Source organism: Oncorhynchus nerka, linkage group LG16 (genome assembly GCF_034236695.1).
Source record: "Oncorhynchus nerka isolate Pitt River linkage group LG16, Oner_Uvic_2.0, whole genome shotgun sequence".
Classification (NCBI taxonomy): Eukaryota; Metazoa; Chordata; class Actinopteri; order Salmoniformes; family Salmonidae; genus Oncorhynchus; species Oncorhynchus nerka.
This window is the reverse complement of record NC_088411.1, coordinates 46,963,377-46,980,183: the sequence shown is the minus strand read 5'-3', so window position 1 is coordinate 46,980,183 and position 16,807 is coordinate 46,963,377. Positions and strand designations below refer to the sequence as shown.

General features: G+C 44.5%; 1 protein-coding gene across 1 annotated transcript in view; it reads right to left on the bottom strand.

Annotated features, from left to right (window-relative positions):
- Positions 1-4,063: 4,063 nt before the first annotated feature.
- LOC115125786 (transforming acidic coiled-coil-containing protein 2-like) overlaps positions 4,064-16,807 on the bottom strand; it is a 64,406-nt gene continuing 51,662 nt past the window's right edge. Inside the window, exons 8-12 of the mRNA XM_065002702.1 lie at positions 13,360-13,403; positions 7,464-7,624; positions 7,092-7,198; positions 5,471-5,591; positions 4,064-5,159 (exon numbers count right to left, since the gene is read on the bottom strand). Coding sequence (XP_064858774.1) covers positions 5,094-5,159; positions 5,471-5,591; positions 7,092-7,198; positions 7,464-7,624; positions 13,360-13,403 — 499 coding nt within the window. The 3' untranslated portion in view covers positions 4,064-5,093. The remainder of the gene's footprint in view (positions 5,160-5,470; positions 5,592-7,091; positions 7,199-7,463; positions 7,625-13,359; positions 13,404-16,807) is intronic.

Sequence of the window (16,807 nt, the reverse complement as noted above, 5' to 3'; positions counted from 1 at the left end):
TATCTCTTCAGCGCGATGTCTCCTTTCAATGGGACGTTTCATTGTGAAGATCGCGCGCTCCCTCACCCTTTGGCGGGCTAAAACCTTCGGGTCACGCGAAAATACATGTACTCTCATGCGAGCGTCGCATCTGGAGCTCTCTTTGTTCCAGGTTTCACCAAACGATGTCGGTTTGTCTGTTCGAGCTGAGAATTGTTTTGCACGTTTAGAACATCCTAAAGCTTGATTCTGCACTTAGTTTGACCAGTTTAGTCGACATATAATATGTAATTGTGAAGTTTTGACGCGCATTTCAGCCGGAATTTGTTGCGTTTGATAACCCAAAGACACAGACTTGAAAGCCAAACGCAGTTTTTGGTAAGTATGACTCCTTCCACGACTTCCGATCGAAGAACATCAAAGGTAAGGGAATATTTATGTGGTAATTTTGTGTTTCTGTGGACTCCAACATAGAGGAGACATAATGCTAATGTCTGAGCGCCGTCTCATATTATTGCCTAGTGAACGAATTCTGTAACGTTAAAAATAAATGTAACACAGCGGTTGCATTTAGAAGCAGTGTATCTTTCTAACTATATGTAGAACATGTATATTTAGTCAAAGTTTATGATGTGTATTGCTTGTTATCTGACGTTATCTGGCGGAGCTATCATCATTTCTCCGGACATTTGAGTAGCATTTTTTTAACATGGCGTCAATGTAAACAGAGATTTATGGATATAAATGGCATATTATTGAAAAAAACATAAATGTCCTGTGTAACATGTCCTATTACTGTCACCTGATATGTACTGTGTAACATGTCCTATTACTGTCATCTGATATGTACTGTGTAACATGTCCTATTACTGTCATCTGATGAAGATTTTCAAAAGGTTAGTGAATTATTTTTCTTTTAATCCTGCGTTTGTTGATTGCATCTTTTGTTCAACACAGCTATTCAAATTAGCTGTGTCTTTGTTTCTTCTGTGTCTTTGGTGGTGGTTTGACATAAATATGTGCTATGTTTTCGCCGTAAAACATTTTAGAAATCTGACTTGCTGGCTAGATGAACAAGGTGTTTATCTTTCATTTGAGCTATTGGACTTGTTAATGTGTGGAGGTTAAATATTTCTAAGAATATTTTTGCATTCCATGCGCCACCGTTCCAGCTGAACGGGGGAGGTGACGTTCCCCTAGGGAACACCTCGCGTCAACAGGTTTTAAGAGACCAAACAAATAGTCTCGAATCTGCAATTTGTCACTCCCGGGCCAGGCTAGAGCAAACGTCAAACGATTTCAAATAGTGTTTGAACCCAGGTGTGTAGCTGTGCAGAGCTCTTTTATTTTTCTCTCCCCAATGGCTGCCACCGTGTGAAAACTTCAACTGTGACATACCGGTGTCAGAAATGTAATTCATGTAATTAATGAACTGCCCTCTGTCCCAATTATAGTAACAATGACTTTTTTTCATTATAAATAATATCCTAATTTAAAAATAAGAAAGTGAAATATGCAGCAAAAAGCATCTCAAAGATTTCACGAAGACATTTAAACGGACAGAATAATGTATTTTTTATTAGAATCATTCCCATTACCTATTTACAACAACAACAACAAGTTTATATGTTGACACTTCCACGTGCAGTTCTCTTATTAACTGAACGATTCAGTGATTTAGTCTGTCATCTACAGTGAGTGGACAAACCATTAGGAACACCTGCTCTTTCCATGACACAGACTGACCAGGTGAATCCAGGTGAAAGCTATGATCCTTTATTGATGTCACCTGTTAAACCCACTTCAATCCGTGCAGATGAAGGGGAGGAGACAGGTGGTTAAAGAAGGATTTTTAAGCCCTGAGACATGGATTGTGTACGTGTGCCATTCAGATGGTGAATGGGAAAAACGTAAGTGCCTTTTAACGTGGTTTCGGAGTCAACATGGGCCAGCATCCCTGGGGAACGAGGTACTGAAGTCAACATGGGCCAGTATCCCTGGGGAACGAGGTACTGAAGTCAACATGGGCCAGTATCCCTGGGGAACGAGGTACTGAAGTCAACATGGGCCAGTATCCCTGTGGAACGAGGTACTGAAGTCAACATGGGCCAGCATCCCTGGGGAACACTTTCAACAGGTGGCAGTGTAGCCTAGTGGTTAGAGCGTTGGACTAGTAACCAGCAGGTAGCCTAGTGGTTAGAGCGTTGGACTAGTAACCAGCAGGTAGCCTAGTGGTTAGAGCGTTGGACTAGTAACCAGCAGGTAGCCTAGTGGTTAGAGCGTTGGACTAGTAACCAGCAGGTAGCCTAGTGGTTAGAGCGTTGGACTAGTAACCAGCAGGTAGCCTAGTGGTTAGAGCGTTGGACTAGTAACCAGCAGGTAGCCTAGTGGTTAGAGCGTTGGACTAGTAACCAGCAGGTAGCCTAGTGGTTAGAGCGTTGGACTAGTAACCAGCAGGTAGCCTAGTGGTTAGAGCGTTGGACTAGTAACCAGCAGGTAGCCTAGTGGTTAGAGCGTTGGACTAGTAACCAGCAGGTAGCCTAGTGGTTAGAGCGTTGGACTAGTAACCAGCAGGTAGCCTAGTGGTTAGAGCGTTGGACTAGTAACCAGCAGGTAGCCTAGTGGTTAGAGCGTTGGACTAGTAACCAGCAGGTAGCCTAGTGGTTAGAGCGTTGGACTAGTAACCAGCAGGTAGCCTAGTGGTTAGAGCGTTGGACTAGTAACCAGCAGGTAGCCTAGTGGTTAGAGCGTTGGACTAGTAACCAGCAGGTAGCCTAGTGGTTAGAGCGTTGGACTAGTAACCAGCAGGTAGCCTAGTGGTTAGAGCGTTGGACTAGTAACCAGCAGGTAGCCTAGTGGTTAGAGCGTTGGACTAGTAACCAGCAGGTAGCCTAGTGGTTAGAGCGTTGGACTAGTAACCAGCAGGTAGCCTAGTGGTTAGAGCGTTGGACTAGTAACCAGCAGGTAGCCTAGTGGTTAGAGCGTTGGACTAGTAACCAGCAGGTAGCCTAGTGGTTAGAGCGTTGGACTAGTAACCAGCAGGTAGCCTAGTGGTTAGAGCGTTGGACTAGTAACCAGCAGGTAGCCTAGTGGTTAGAGCGTTGGACTAGTAACCAGCAGGTAGCCTAGTGGTTAGAGCGTTGGACTAGTAACCAGCAGGTAGCCTAGTGGTTAGAGCGTTGGACTAGTAACCAGCAGGTAGCCTAGTGGTTAGAGCGTTGGACTAGTAACCAGCAGGTAGCCTAGTGGTTAGAGCGTTGGACTAGTAACCAGCAGGTAGCCTAGTGGTTAGAGCGTTGGACTAGTAACCAGCAGGTAGACTAGTGGTTAGAGCGTTGGACTAGTAACCAGCAGGTAGCCTAGTGGTTAGAGCGTTGGACTAGTAACCAGCAGGTAGCCTAGTGGTTAGAGCGTTGGACTAGTAACCAGCAGGTAGCCTAGTGGTTAGAGCGTTGGACTAGTAACCAGCAGGTAGCCTAGTGGTTAGAGCGTTGGACTAGTAACCAGCAGGTAGCCTAGTGGTTAGAGCGTTGGACTAGTAACCAGCAGGTAGCCTAGTGGTTAGAGCGTTGGACTAGTAACCAGCAGGTAGCCTAGTGGTTAGAGCGTTGGACTAGTAACCAGCAGGTAGCCTAGTGGTTAGAGCGTTGGACTAGTAACCAGCAGGTAGCCTAGTGGTTAGAACCAGCGTTGGACTAGTAACCAGCAGGTAGCCTAGTGGTTAGAGCGTTGGACTAGTAACCAGCAGGTAGCCTAGTGGTTAGAGCGTTGGACTAGTAACCAGCAGGTAGCCTAGTGGTTAGAGCGTTGGACTAGTAACCAGCAGGTAGCCTAGTGGTTAGAGCGTTGGACTAGTAACCAGCAGGTAGACTAGTGGTTAGAGTGTTGGACTAGTAACCAGCAGGTAGCCTAGTGGTTAGAGCGTTGGACTAGTAACCAGCAGGTAGCCTAGTGGTTAGAGCGTTGGACTAGTAACCAGCAGGTAGCCTAGTGGTTAGAGCGTTGGACTAGTAACCAGCAGGTAGCCTAGTGGTTAGAGCGTTGGACTAGTAACCAGCAGGTAGCCTAGTGGTTAGAGCGTTGGACTAGTAACCAGCAGGTAGCCTAGTGGTTAGAGCGTTGGACTAGTAACCAGCAGGTAGCCTAGTAGTTAGAGCGTTGGACTAGTAACCAGCAGGGTAGCCTAGTAGTTAGAGCGTTGGACTAGTAACCGGAAGGTTGCAAGTTCAAACCCCCGAGCTGACAAGGTACAAATCTGTCGTTCTGCCCCTGAACAGGCAGTTAACCCACTGTTCCTAGGCCGTCATTGAAAATAAGAATTTGTTCTTAACTAACTTGCCTGGTTAAAAAACACCTTGTAGAGTTCATGACCTGACGAATTGAGCCTGTTCTGATGGCTAAAGGAGGCCTCAATATTAGGAAGGTGTTCTTAATGTTTTGTACACTCAGTGTGTGTGTGTATATATATATATATATATATATATATATATATGCACACACAATATTGCTGTTTTTCTTTTCATCCAAGGCTTTCACATCATTTGATGTCTTCAATCAATGCTCTTTCTTTCTATCACACACACACACACACACACACACACACACACACACACACACACACACACACACACACACACACACACACACACACACACACACACACACACACACACACACCCACCCACGACCCACACACTCACATTCATGACAACCATTTTGAAGTCCCTTTCACCAACCCATTGAGACAGGATACGTGGTACACATTGGCACATCAAACTGTACATGGCGAGGAAGCCATTGACCAGGAGTTACCCTCCAATACTCTTGGGGGCGATGTTGCCAGTAGATACATGGAAATAGTCTGTCAGTAGTGTCGAACATCCTCAGATGTCCGTCAAATCCATCTGTCCAGGGATGGGAGTAGAAGAGGAAGCTTCCTCTCTCTGTCCTTCTTCTGTTTTCCTCCACCACTCAGACCCCATGAGGCCCTGGAGACATGGGCAGGACGTGTTCAGCGTTGCTAGATCTTTCCTCTCTCTGTCCTTCTTCTGTTTTCCTCGACCACTCAGTCCCCCTGAGGCCCTGGAGACATGGCCAGGATGTGTTCAGCGTTGCTAGATCTTCCCCATCTTGGCGATCAGCTCGTCACAGATCTTGGTCAGCTCTTCGATCTCTTTGTTCTTTTAAGGAAGAGAGACAAAACCAAAAGGTTATTGTACATCCCTCTGAAAAGCTGACAGGAGACGTGGGCTCCGTCCTGTCAATACTGAAGACTTCCATCTTGGCTTTGGCTCAGAGGGCTAACATAGGCTTGTGGCATGCAGGACACCTGGGTTTGAATGCAGTCTTTCATACACGTGTGTGTGTGTGTGTTTGTGTTTGTGTGTGTGTGTGTGTGTGTGTGTGTGTGTGTGTGTGTGTGTGTGTGTGTGTGTGTGTGTGTGTGTGTGTGTGTGTGTGTGTGTGTGTTTGTGTGCGTGTGTGATTGTACCTTCTGCTCTAGGGTTCTCTCCAGTGAGTCCACCTTCATGGTCTCCTTCCTGAGAGAGGCCTGGTACGCTGCTGTCTCCTGACGAGCCCTCATCCTCACCTGGGCGATGTCAGAGTTCGCCCTGGGGGTTAGGAGAGGAACACAGACTTTATGGCAACATTTCCACTGAGGATTCACCCTAGTGTTTTACCCTCCAAAAAAGGCTCAGACTTTTCTGTTTCTATCTACTTGGGCCGGCACCCACGTAATCACTGGGCCATGGCCTACCTGCTCTGACAGGTAGGCTCGGAGCCAAGGCAAGGCCCTTGGTCATTTTCAGCAAAATGGCTCTCCGTGTACTTAAACACCTTCTCACAAAGCAACAGTCTTGAACGATACAGAGGTTGTTGATTGTGCTTTGCCCAAGTCTTTTAAGTGTTACACTCCTGATGAAAACACAACAACACCAGACATGAACATTAAAACACAGGATAACAGGAAAACCCCTGGTTTAGATCTGTCTCGATGGCAAAGCAACAGTTGTCATCTCATCAGCTTTTATCAAGAAAGGAATTGAAGCCAAGTGGAGAGGGAAAAAGACATCAGAGAAGGAAGAAACCTAGAGAGGAACCAGACTCAGAGGAAAGGGAGGTCCATCCACCTGGCTGTGTAGAAAGACTACATGACCATTAGGTCAGGGCTCTCCTGTCTAGTTTCTCCTCGGCATGGATCTTCAGGACTCACCTGTCTAGTTTCTCCAGAGGCATGGATCTTCAGGACTCACCTGTCTAGTTTCTCCTCGGCATGGATCTTCAGGGCTCACCTGTCTAGTTTCTCCTCGGCATGGATCTTCAGGGCTCACCTGTCTAGTTTCTCCTCGGCATGGATCTTCAGGACTCACCTGTCTAGTTTCTCCTCGGCATGGATCTTCAGGGCTCACCTGTCTAGTTTCTCCTCGGCATGGATCTTCAGGGCTCACCTGTCTAGTTTCTCCTCTGCATGGATCTTCAGGACTCACCTGTCTAGTTTCTCCTCGGCATGTATCTTTAGGGCTCACCTGTCTAGTTTCTCCTCGGCATGTATCTTTAGGGCTCACCTGTCTAGTTTCTCCTCGGCATGTATCTTTAGGGCTCACCTGTCTAGTTTCTCCTCGGCATGTATCTTTAGGGCTCAGCTGTCTAGTTTCTCCTCGGCATGGATCTTCAAGACTCACCTGTCTAGTTTCTCCTCGGCATGTATCTTTAGGGCTCACCTGTCTAGTTTCTCCTCGGCATGGATCTTCAGGGCTCACCTGTCTAGTTTCTCCTCGGCATGTATCTTTAGGGCTCACCTGTCTAGTTTCTCCTCGGCATGGATCTTCAGGGCTCACCTGTCTAGTTTCTCCTCGGCATGGATCTTCAGGGCTCACCTGTCTAGTTTCTCCTCGGCATGGATCTTCAGGGCTCACCTGTCTAGTTTCTCCTCGGCATGGATCTTCAGGGCTCACCTGTCTAGTTTCTCCTCGGCATGTATCTTTAGGGCTCACCTGTCTAGTTTCTCCTCGGCATGGATCTTCAGGGCTCACCTGTCTAGTTTCTCCTCGGCATGGATCTTCAGGGCTCACCTGTCTAGTTTCTCCTCGGCATGGATCTTCAGGGCTCACCTGTCTAGTTTCTCCTCGGCATGGATCTTCAGGGCATGGTAACGCTGTTCCTCCTTCCTCACCCGGGACAGGTACTCCTGAGCACATTTCTTCAACACCTCCTCATTCTGATGGGGAGACGCACAGCCAGAAAGAGACACACCCGATTTAGGGTTTCAGTACAAAATACCTCCAATCAACTATAGCACACACACACACACACGCACACACACACACACAGAGAGAGACTGTGTTTGAAAGGTAACACGCACAGAGAGACTGTGTTTGAAAGGTTACACGCACAGAGAGACTGTGTTTGAAAGGTAACACGCACAGAGAGACTGTGTTTGAAAGGGTCTCATATGAAGATGCCCCTATCCTAATTTACACTACCTTGCGGTAGCCCTCGAGGACGTCCTTCAGCTTCTCGTATCGTCTGAACAGTTCAGCCAGACTTTTCTCTACTGAGTTGAGGTCTGAAAGAGCCTGGTCCTTCTCTACGGTCAGCTGCTGGATGGTGTGGTGAGACAGAGACTTATCCTTCTGCTCATCGTCTGGAGGGAGGGAGGAGAGAGAGAGGACAGAGAGAGAGGACGGAGAGAGACATGAGATGGAGGGACAAAGGTTGGAGAGATGAGAGAGATGGAGGGAGGATAGAGAGAGGAGAGGGAAGATAGAGAGAGGAGAGGGAGAGAGGGAGGGAGGAGAGAGAGAGGACAGAGAGAGAGGAGAGGGAGAGAGGGAGGATAGAGAGAGGAGAGGGAGGAGAGGGAGGATAGAGAGAGGAGAGGGAGGATATAGAGAGGAGAGAGATGGAGGGAGGACAGAGAGAGAGGATAGGGAGGATAGAGAGGTGAGAGGGAGGACAGAGAGAGAGGAGAGGTGGCAATGAGAGAGAGGAGAGGGAGGAGAGGGAGGATAGAGAGAGGAGAGGGAGGATAGAGAGAGGAGAGGGAGGATAGAGAGAGGAGAGGGAGGATGGAGAGAGAGGAGCGGGAGGATATAGAGAGGAGAGGGATGGAGGATAGGGAGGATAGAGAGAGGAGAGGGAGGATAGGGAGGATAGAGAGAGGAGAGGGAGGATAGAGAGAGGAGAGGGAGGATAGAGAGAGGAGAGGGAGGATAGAGAGAGGAGAGGGAGGATAGGGAGGATAGAGAGAGGAGAGGGAGGATAGAGAGGATAGAGAGAGGAGAGGGAGGATAGAGAGAGAAGAGGGATGGAGGATAGAGAGAGAGGATAGGGAGGATAGAGAGAGAAGAGGGATGGAGGATAGAGAGAGGAGAGGGAGGAGAGGGAGGATAGAGAGAGGAGAGGGATGGAGGATAGAGAGAGGAGAGGAGAGGGATGGAGGATAGAGAGAGGAGAGGGAGGAGAGGGAGGATAGAGAGGGAGGATAGAGAGGATAGAGAGAGAAGAGAGGGAGGACAGAGAGAGGAGAGGGAGGACACAGATGAGATGGTGGTCCTGATTCTGCACACACAAATAGAAAAGACACTAAAACATGCACACACACACACACACACACACACACACACACACACACACAGGAATATGAATATCGACACACACACACACATGCTTACATATACACACTCACGCCCTGTTTATACCAGGTTCTGACATGTATCCATTGTCTTAATCTTGTCCAGATTTGGATTGTGTCCACATTGTCCTAACAGATGTCGATGATTAAAAGACACATTGTGATCCGATCTTCCCGCCTCCGGAGGCAGTCAGCCAATCATTGTGTCTGGACTGACCCGCCTCCGGAGGCAGTCAGCCAATCATTGTGTCTGGACATCGTGTATAGTTTTGTATACAGAGGGACCAAGAGATCCGGTCACAATGCAGACACAGTCCACGAATATCAGAGACATTTTAGTACCATGTGTAAACATAACATATTTTAGAAAATGTCAGGCACAATCAGAATGCGGACAAGATCAGGACTAAGGATGCATGTTAGCGCCAAGTATAAATGAGGCTAAACAGAGACACACTGGTAACGACATTCATTGAGAAATTTTAGAGAATGGATTTGACATCAATAAAATAAAAAAAATGGAGTAAATTCCTACTACTACGTATTCCTACATTAGTTAATGACGCATTAGGGACATTTTAGCACGAAGGCAATGTTGATAAAACCCGGTGTTTCTGTGTGAAACACCCAACACTCAGACATCATTACAGATAGCCAGGGGCCCACTCCAACACTCAGACATCATTACAGATAGCCAGGGGCCCACTCCAACACTCAGACATCATTACAGATAGCCAGGGGCCCACTCCAACACTCAGACATCATTACAGATAGCCAGGGGCCCACTCCAACACTCAGACATCATTACAGATAGCCAGGGGCCCACTCCAACACTCAGACACACATCATTTACAAACGAAGACTTTCTGTTTAGTGAGTCCTCCAGATCAGAGGCAGTAGGGATGACCAGGGATGTTCTCTGTTTAGTGAGTCTGTCAGATCAGAGGCAGTAGGGATGACCAGGGATGTTCTCTGTTTAGTGAGTCCTCCAGATCAGAGGCAGTAGGGATGACCAGGGATGTTCTCTGTTTAGTGAGTCCTCCAGATCAGAGGCAGTAGGGATGACCAGGGATGTTCTCTGTTTAGTGAGTCTGTCAGATCAGAGGCAGTAGGGATGACCAGGGATGTTCTCTGTTTAGTGAGTCCTCCAGATCAGAGGCAGTCAGGGATGGCTGTCAGTAGGGAGGACCAGGGATGTTCTCTGTTTAGTTAGTCCTCCAGATCAGAGGCAGTAGGGATGACCAGGGATGTTCTCTGTTTAGTTAGTCCTCCAGATCAGAGGCAGTAGGGATGACCAGGGATGTTCTCTGTTTAGTTAGTCCTCCAGATCAGAGGCAGTAGGGACGACCAGGGATGTTCTCTGTTTAGTGAGTCCTCCAGATCAGAGGCAGTAGGGAGGACCAGGGATGTTCTCTTGATAAGTGCGTGAATTGGACAATTTTTCTGTCATGCTAATCAAAATGTAACGAGTACTTTTGGGTGTCAGGAAAAATGTATGGAGTAAAAAGTACATAATTTTCTTTAGGAATGTAGTGAAGTAAAAGTAAAAGTTGTCAAAAATATATCTAAATGTTTAGCTTACGGGTTAAAGGTTAGGGACTGAATTGCCCCCCACAAGGTTAGTTTGTGTGTGTGTGTGTGTGTGTGTGTGTGTGTGTGTGTGTGTGTGTGTGTGTGTGTGTGTGTGTGTGTGTGTGTGTGTGTGGTTTTGAACTCACATAGTTATGTACTTCAGTTGAAGAAGAAACTGAAGTACAATTAGCACTTGGGAGTGGTCTGAAAACTAGCTGCTATTGGCAGAGAGGTTTGGAACTCTCTTTCTTATTGGTTAATTAACTAATTTACCCCCTGGTGATGTCACCAGGCAGGCCAAAACTCCATCAAAACAGGCTGAACATTTCAGGCCGTCTTTTCAAACAGCTCTTACACAAAAAGGACATTATCATAATTTTCATAATTTCACAACATCACAGTGTTGAAATATATATATAAAACACAGGAAGAAAATCTCATTTTTGAGTAAAAGGAGCCTTTAAAGGGCCCTGCTTTGCATGTTATCCCATGACAGAAAGGCTCCGTTAAGAAAATCTGGTGCTGTGCATTGTAGAAACGAATTAAAGGTATAGTACCACCAGTTTCCTGACAAAGAAATGTTGAAAAGTGAACGACAACAAACAATGTAAAGACAAAATGTCACGAGACGAAGAGAGTTTTCTCTCTCTTTAACAGACGGATGTGATCTGGAGACACAAGCAACTAATGGGTAGAGTCCTCGATACTCACCTGGCAGCCCTGTTAGAGAGAGTTTACACAATAGGAACAGGCCGAGACGGGAGCAGGAACACAAAATGAGGGGTTGTGTTATAAGTCAAGCTGGGAGGGTGCATGAGTTGGGATCAATTCCATTTCAATAGAAATTCCAAATTTCATGTGTCTCATAATTGAGGAACATTGGAATAGGAATTTCAACTTACTTCATGAATTGAGTGAATTGAAATGGAATTGACTCCAACCCCGCCAGACAGGTGAGAGAGACGTTTTTGAGTGTTAGAAGAAAATCATCGCTCCTTCAGTGTTGTACAGGGGAGGGGTCAACTCCATTATCCCCACAGCACCAGGGGAGGGGTCAACTCCATTATCCCCACAGCACCAGGGGAGGGGTCAACTCCATTATTCACACAGCACCAGGGGAGGGGTCAACTCCATTATCCATATTGCAACCAGGGGTGGGGTCAACTCCATTATCCACACAGCATCAGGGGAGGGGTCAACTCCATTATCCACACAGCACCAGGGGAGGGGATAATGGAGTTGACCCCTCTCCTGGTGCTGTGTGAATAATGGAGTTGACCTCACCCCTGGTGCTATATGGATAATGGAGTTGACCCCTCCCTGGTGCCATATGGATAATGGAGTTGACCCCTCCCCTGGTGCTGTGTGAATAATGGAGTTGACCTCACCCCTGGTGCTATATTGATAATGGAGTTGACCCCTCCCCTGGTACTGTGTGGATAATGGAGTTGATCCCAACCCTGGTGCTATAGGGATAATGGAGTTGACCCCTCCCTGGTGCTGTGGGGATAATGGAGTTGACCCCACTACCTGGTGCTGTGTGAATAATGGAGTTGACCCCTCCCCTGGTGCCATATGGATAATGAAGTTGACCCCTCCCCTGGTGCTGTGTGAATAATGGAGTTGACCTCACCCCTGGTGCTATATAGATAATGGAGTTGACCCCTCCCTGGTGCTGTGGGGATAATGGAGTTGACCCCACTACCTGGTGCTGTGTGAATAATGGAGTTGACCCCACCCCTGGTGCTATATAGATAATGGAGTTGACCCCTCCCTGGTGCTGTGGGGATAATGGAGTTGACCCCTCTACCTGGTGCTGTGTGAATAATGGAGTTGACCCCACCCCTGGTGCAATATGGATAATGGAGTGGAGGAGGAGGAGGAGGGAGGAGGAGGAGAGCGGAGGAGGAGAGAGGAGGAGGAGAGCAGAGGAGGAGAGCGGAGGAGGAGAGAGGAGGAGGAGGAGAGCGGAGGAGGAGAGAGGAGGAGGAGAGAGGAGGAGGAGGAGAGAGGAAGAGGAGAGCAGAGGTGGAGGCGGAGGAGGAGAGAGGGAGGGAGGAGGAGAGCGGAGGAGGAGAGAGAGGAGGAGAGAGGAGGAGGAGGAGAGAGGAGGAGGAGAGCGGAGGAGGAGAGCGGAGGAGGAGAGCAGAGGTGGAGAGCGGAGGAGGAGAGAGGAGGAGGAGGAGAGCGGAGGAGGAGAGAGAGAGAGCAGAGGAGGAGGAGCGGAGGAGGAGAGAGGAGGAGGAGGAGAGAGGAGGAGGAGGAGAGAGGAGGAGGAGAGCGGAGGAGGAGAGCAGAGGTGGAGAGAGGAGGAGGAGAGAGGAGGAGGAGGAGAGAGGAGGAGAGTGGAGAGTGGAGGAGAGCGGAGGAGGAGAGCAGAGGAGGAGAGAGGAGGAGGAGGAGAGAGGAGGAGGAGGAGAGAGGAGGAGATTGGAGAGTGGAGGAGGAGAGCGGAGGAGGAGAGCAGAGGTGGAGAGAGGAGGAGGAGAGGAGGAGGAGGAGGAGAGGGGGGAGAGAGAGAGGAGGAGGAGGAGAGAGGAGGAGAGAGGAGGAGGAGAGAGGAGGAGGAGGAGAGAGGAGGAGGAGGAGAGAGGAGGAGAGAGGAGGAGGAGAGCGGAGGAGGAGGATGTTAAATCCTCTGTGATGTTAAATCCTCTGGGATGTTAAATCCCCTGTGATGTTAAATACCCTGGGATGTTAAATCCCCTGTGATGTTAAATTTACATTTACATTTAAGTCATTTAGCAGAATCCCCTGTGATGTTAAATTCCCTGTGATGTTAAATCCTCTGTGATGTTAAATCCTCTGTGATGTTAAATCCTCTGTGATGTTAAATCCCCTGGGATGTTAAATCCTCTGTGATGTTAAATCCTCTGTGATGTTAAATTCCCTGTGATGTTAAATCCTCTGTGATGTTAAATCCCTGTGATGTTAAATCCCCTGTGATGTTAAATCCTCTGTGATGTTAAATCCCCTGGGATGTTAAATCCTCTGTGATGTTAAATAGCGAGTTGTTTATTGTCTCGTGTCAAATAATTACATTGGATATGTTTTATTTAGGCACTGATCTAAATGTTGTCGTAACGATCAAGACAATAATTGTAAAGCGTGTATTAAAACCCCTGAGCTTCGCTGGGGGATAGTATGACTGTAGCTGTCAGAGAAACACTCACCAATCATCTGTGCAATGGTCTTCTCATACTCTGACACGATTCTCCTGTGAACCACAAACAGCAAAAGATGAATTGAAAAATAAAAATAAAAATATTCAACACTTTGTTTCGTTAGCATAAGGCATAAGGCATGTTTCTGAAAGACACATATGAGTTCTTGGAGGTCAAAACACAGGTTGAGTTTTTCTTTGCGTCGGTCCATCACGCACAATGTTATGACTCAAAAATAGGACTGGTACCAGTACTGTATCACTGTGTAACCGATGGTTACGGATCAAGACTGACAAGAAAATATAATAACCGTAAAAATCTATACATATATACATGCACACACAAACAGAATACAGCTGAAGTCGGAAGTTTACATACACTTAGGTTGGAGTCTTTAAAACTAGTTTACATACACTTAGGTTGGAGTCTTTAAAACTAGTTTACATACACTGAGGTTGGAGTCTTTAAAACTAGTTTACATACACTGAGGTTGGAGTCTTTAAAACTAGTTTACATACACTTAGGTTGGAGTCTTTAAAACTAGTTTACATACACTTAGGTTGGAGTCATTAAAACTAGTTTACATACACTTAGGTTGGAGTCTTTAAAACTAGTTTACATACACTTAGGTTGGAGTCATTAAAACTAGTTTACATACACTTAGGTTGGAGTCATTAAAACTAGTTTACATTCACTTAGGTTGGAGTCTTTAAAACTAGTTTACATACACTTAGGTTGGAGTCTTTAAAACTAGTTTACATACACTGAGGTTGGAGTCTTTAAAACTAGTTTACATACACTTAGGTTGGAGTCTTTAAAACTAGTTTACATACACTTAGGTTGGAGTCTTTAAAACTAGTTTACATACACTTAGGTTGGAGTCTTTAAAACTAGTTTACATACACTTAGGTTGGAGTCTTTAAAACTAGTTTACATACACTTAGGTTGGAGTCTTTAAAACTAGTTTACATACACTTAGGTTGGAGTCTTTAAAACTAGTTTACATACACTTAGGTTGGAGTCTTTAAAACTAGTTTACATACACTTAGGTTGGAGTCTTTAAAACTAGTTTACATACACTTAGGTTGGAGTCATTAAAACTAGTTTACATACACTTAGGTTGGAGTCTTTAAAACTAGTTTACATACACTTAGGTTGGAGTCTTTAAAACTAGTTTACATACACTTAGGTTGGAGTCATTAAAACTAGTTTACATACACTTAGGTTGGAGTCATTAAAACTAGTTTACATACACTTAGGTTGGAGTCATTAAAACTAGTTTACATACATTTAGGTTGGAGTCTTTAAAACTAGTTTACATACACTTAGGTTGGAGTCATTAAAACTAGTTTACATACACTTAGGTTGGAGTCTTTAAAACTAGTTTACATACACTTAGGTTGGAGTCATTAAAACTAGTTTACATACACTTAGGTTGGAGTCTTTAAAACTAGTTTACATATACTTAGGTTGGAGTCTTTAAAACTAGTTTACATACACTTAGGTTGGAGTCATTAAAACTAGTTTACATTCACTTAGGTTGGAGTCATTAAAACTAGTTTACATACACTTAGGTTGGAGTCTTTAAAACTAGTTTACATACACTTAGGTTGGAGTCTTTAAAACTAGTTTACATACACTTAGGTTGGAGTCATTAAAACTAGTTTACATACACTTAGGTTGGAGTCTTTAAAACTAGTTTACATACACTTAGGTTGGAGTCTTTAAAACTAGTTTACATACACTTAGGTTGGAGTCTTTAAAACTAGTTTACATACACTTAGGTTGGAGTCATTAAAACTAGTTTACATACACTTAGGTTGGAGTCATTAAAACTAGTTTACATACACTTAGGTTGGAGTCTTTAAAACTAGTTTACATACACTTAGGTTGGAGTCTTTAAAACTAGTTTACATACACTTAGGTTGGAGTCTTTAAAACTAGTTTACATACACTTAGGTTGGATTCATTAAAACTAGTTTACATTCACTTAGGTTGGAGTCTTTAAAACTAGTTTACATACACTTAGGTTGGAGTCTTTAAAACTAGTTTACATACACTTAGGTTGGAGTCTTTAAAACTAGTTTACATACACTTAGGTTGGAGTCTTTAAAACTAGTTTACATACACTTAGGTTGGAGTCTTTAAAACTAGTTTACATACACTTAGGTTGGAGTCATTAAAACTAGTTTACATTCACTTAGGTTGGAGTCATTAAAACTAGTTTACATACACTTAGGTTGGAGTCATTAAAACTAGTTTACATACACTTAGGTTGGAGTCTTTAAAACTAGTTTACATACACTTAGGTTGGAGTCTTTAAAACTAGTTTACATACACTTAGGTTGGAGTCTTTAAAACTAGTTTACATACACTTAGGTTGGAGTCATTAAAACTAGTTTACATACACTTAGGTTGGAGTCTTTAAAACTAGTTTACATACACTTAGGTTGGAGTCTTTAAAACTAGTTTACATACACTTAGGTTGGAGTCTTTAAAACTAGTTTACATACACTTAGGTTGGAGTCTTTAAAACTAGTTTACATACACTTAGGTTGGAGTCATTAAAACTAGTTTACATACACTTAGGTTGGAGTCTTTAAAACTAGTTTACATACACTTAGGTTGGAGTCTAGTTAAAAAAACTAGTTTACATACACTTAGGTTGGAGTCTTTAAAACTAGTTTACATACACTTAGGTTGGAGTCTTTAAAACTAGTTTACATACACTTAGGTTGGAGTCTTTAAAACTAGTTTACATACACTTAGGTTGGAGTCTTTAAAACTAGTTTACATACACTTAGGTTGGAGTCTTTAAAACTAGTTTACATACACTTAGGTTGGAGTCTTTAAAACTAGTTTACATACACTTAGGTTGGAGTCTTTAAAACTAGTTTACATACACTTAGGTTGGAGTCTTTAAAACTAGTTTACATACACTTAGGTTGGAGTCATTAAAACTAGTTTACATTCACTTAGGTTGGAGTCATTAAAACTAGTTTACATACACTTAGGTTGGAGTCTTTAAAACTAGTTTACATACACTTAGATTGGAGTCATTAAAACTAGTTTACATACACTTAGGTTGGAGTCTTTAAAACTAGTTTACATACACTTAGGTTGGAGTCTTTAAAACTAGTTTACATACACTTAGGTTGGAGTCTTTAAAACTAGTTTACATACACTTAGGTTGGAGTCCTTAAAACTAGTTTACATACACTTAGGTTGGAGTCTTTAAAACTAGTTTACATACACTTAGGTTGGAGTCATTAAAACTAGTTTACATACACTTAGGTTGGAGTCTTTAAAACTAGTTTACATACACTTAGGTTGGAGTCTTTAAAACTAGTTTACATACACTTAGGTTGGAGTCTTTAAAACTAGTTTACATACACTTAGGTTGGAGTCTTTAAAACTAGTTTACATACACTTAGGTTGGAGTCTTTAAAACTAGTTT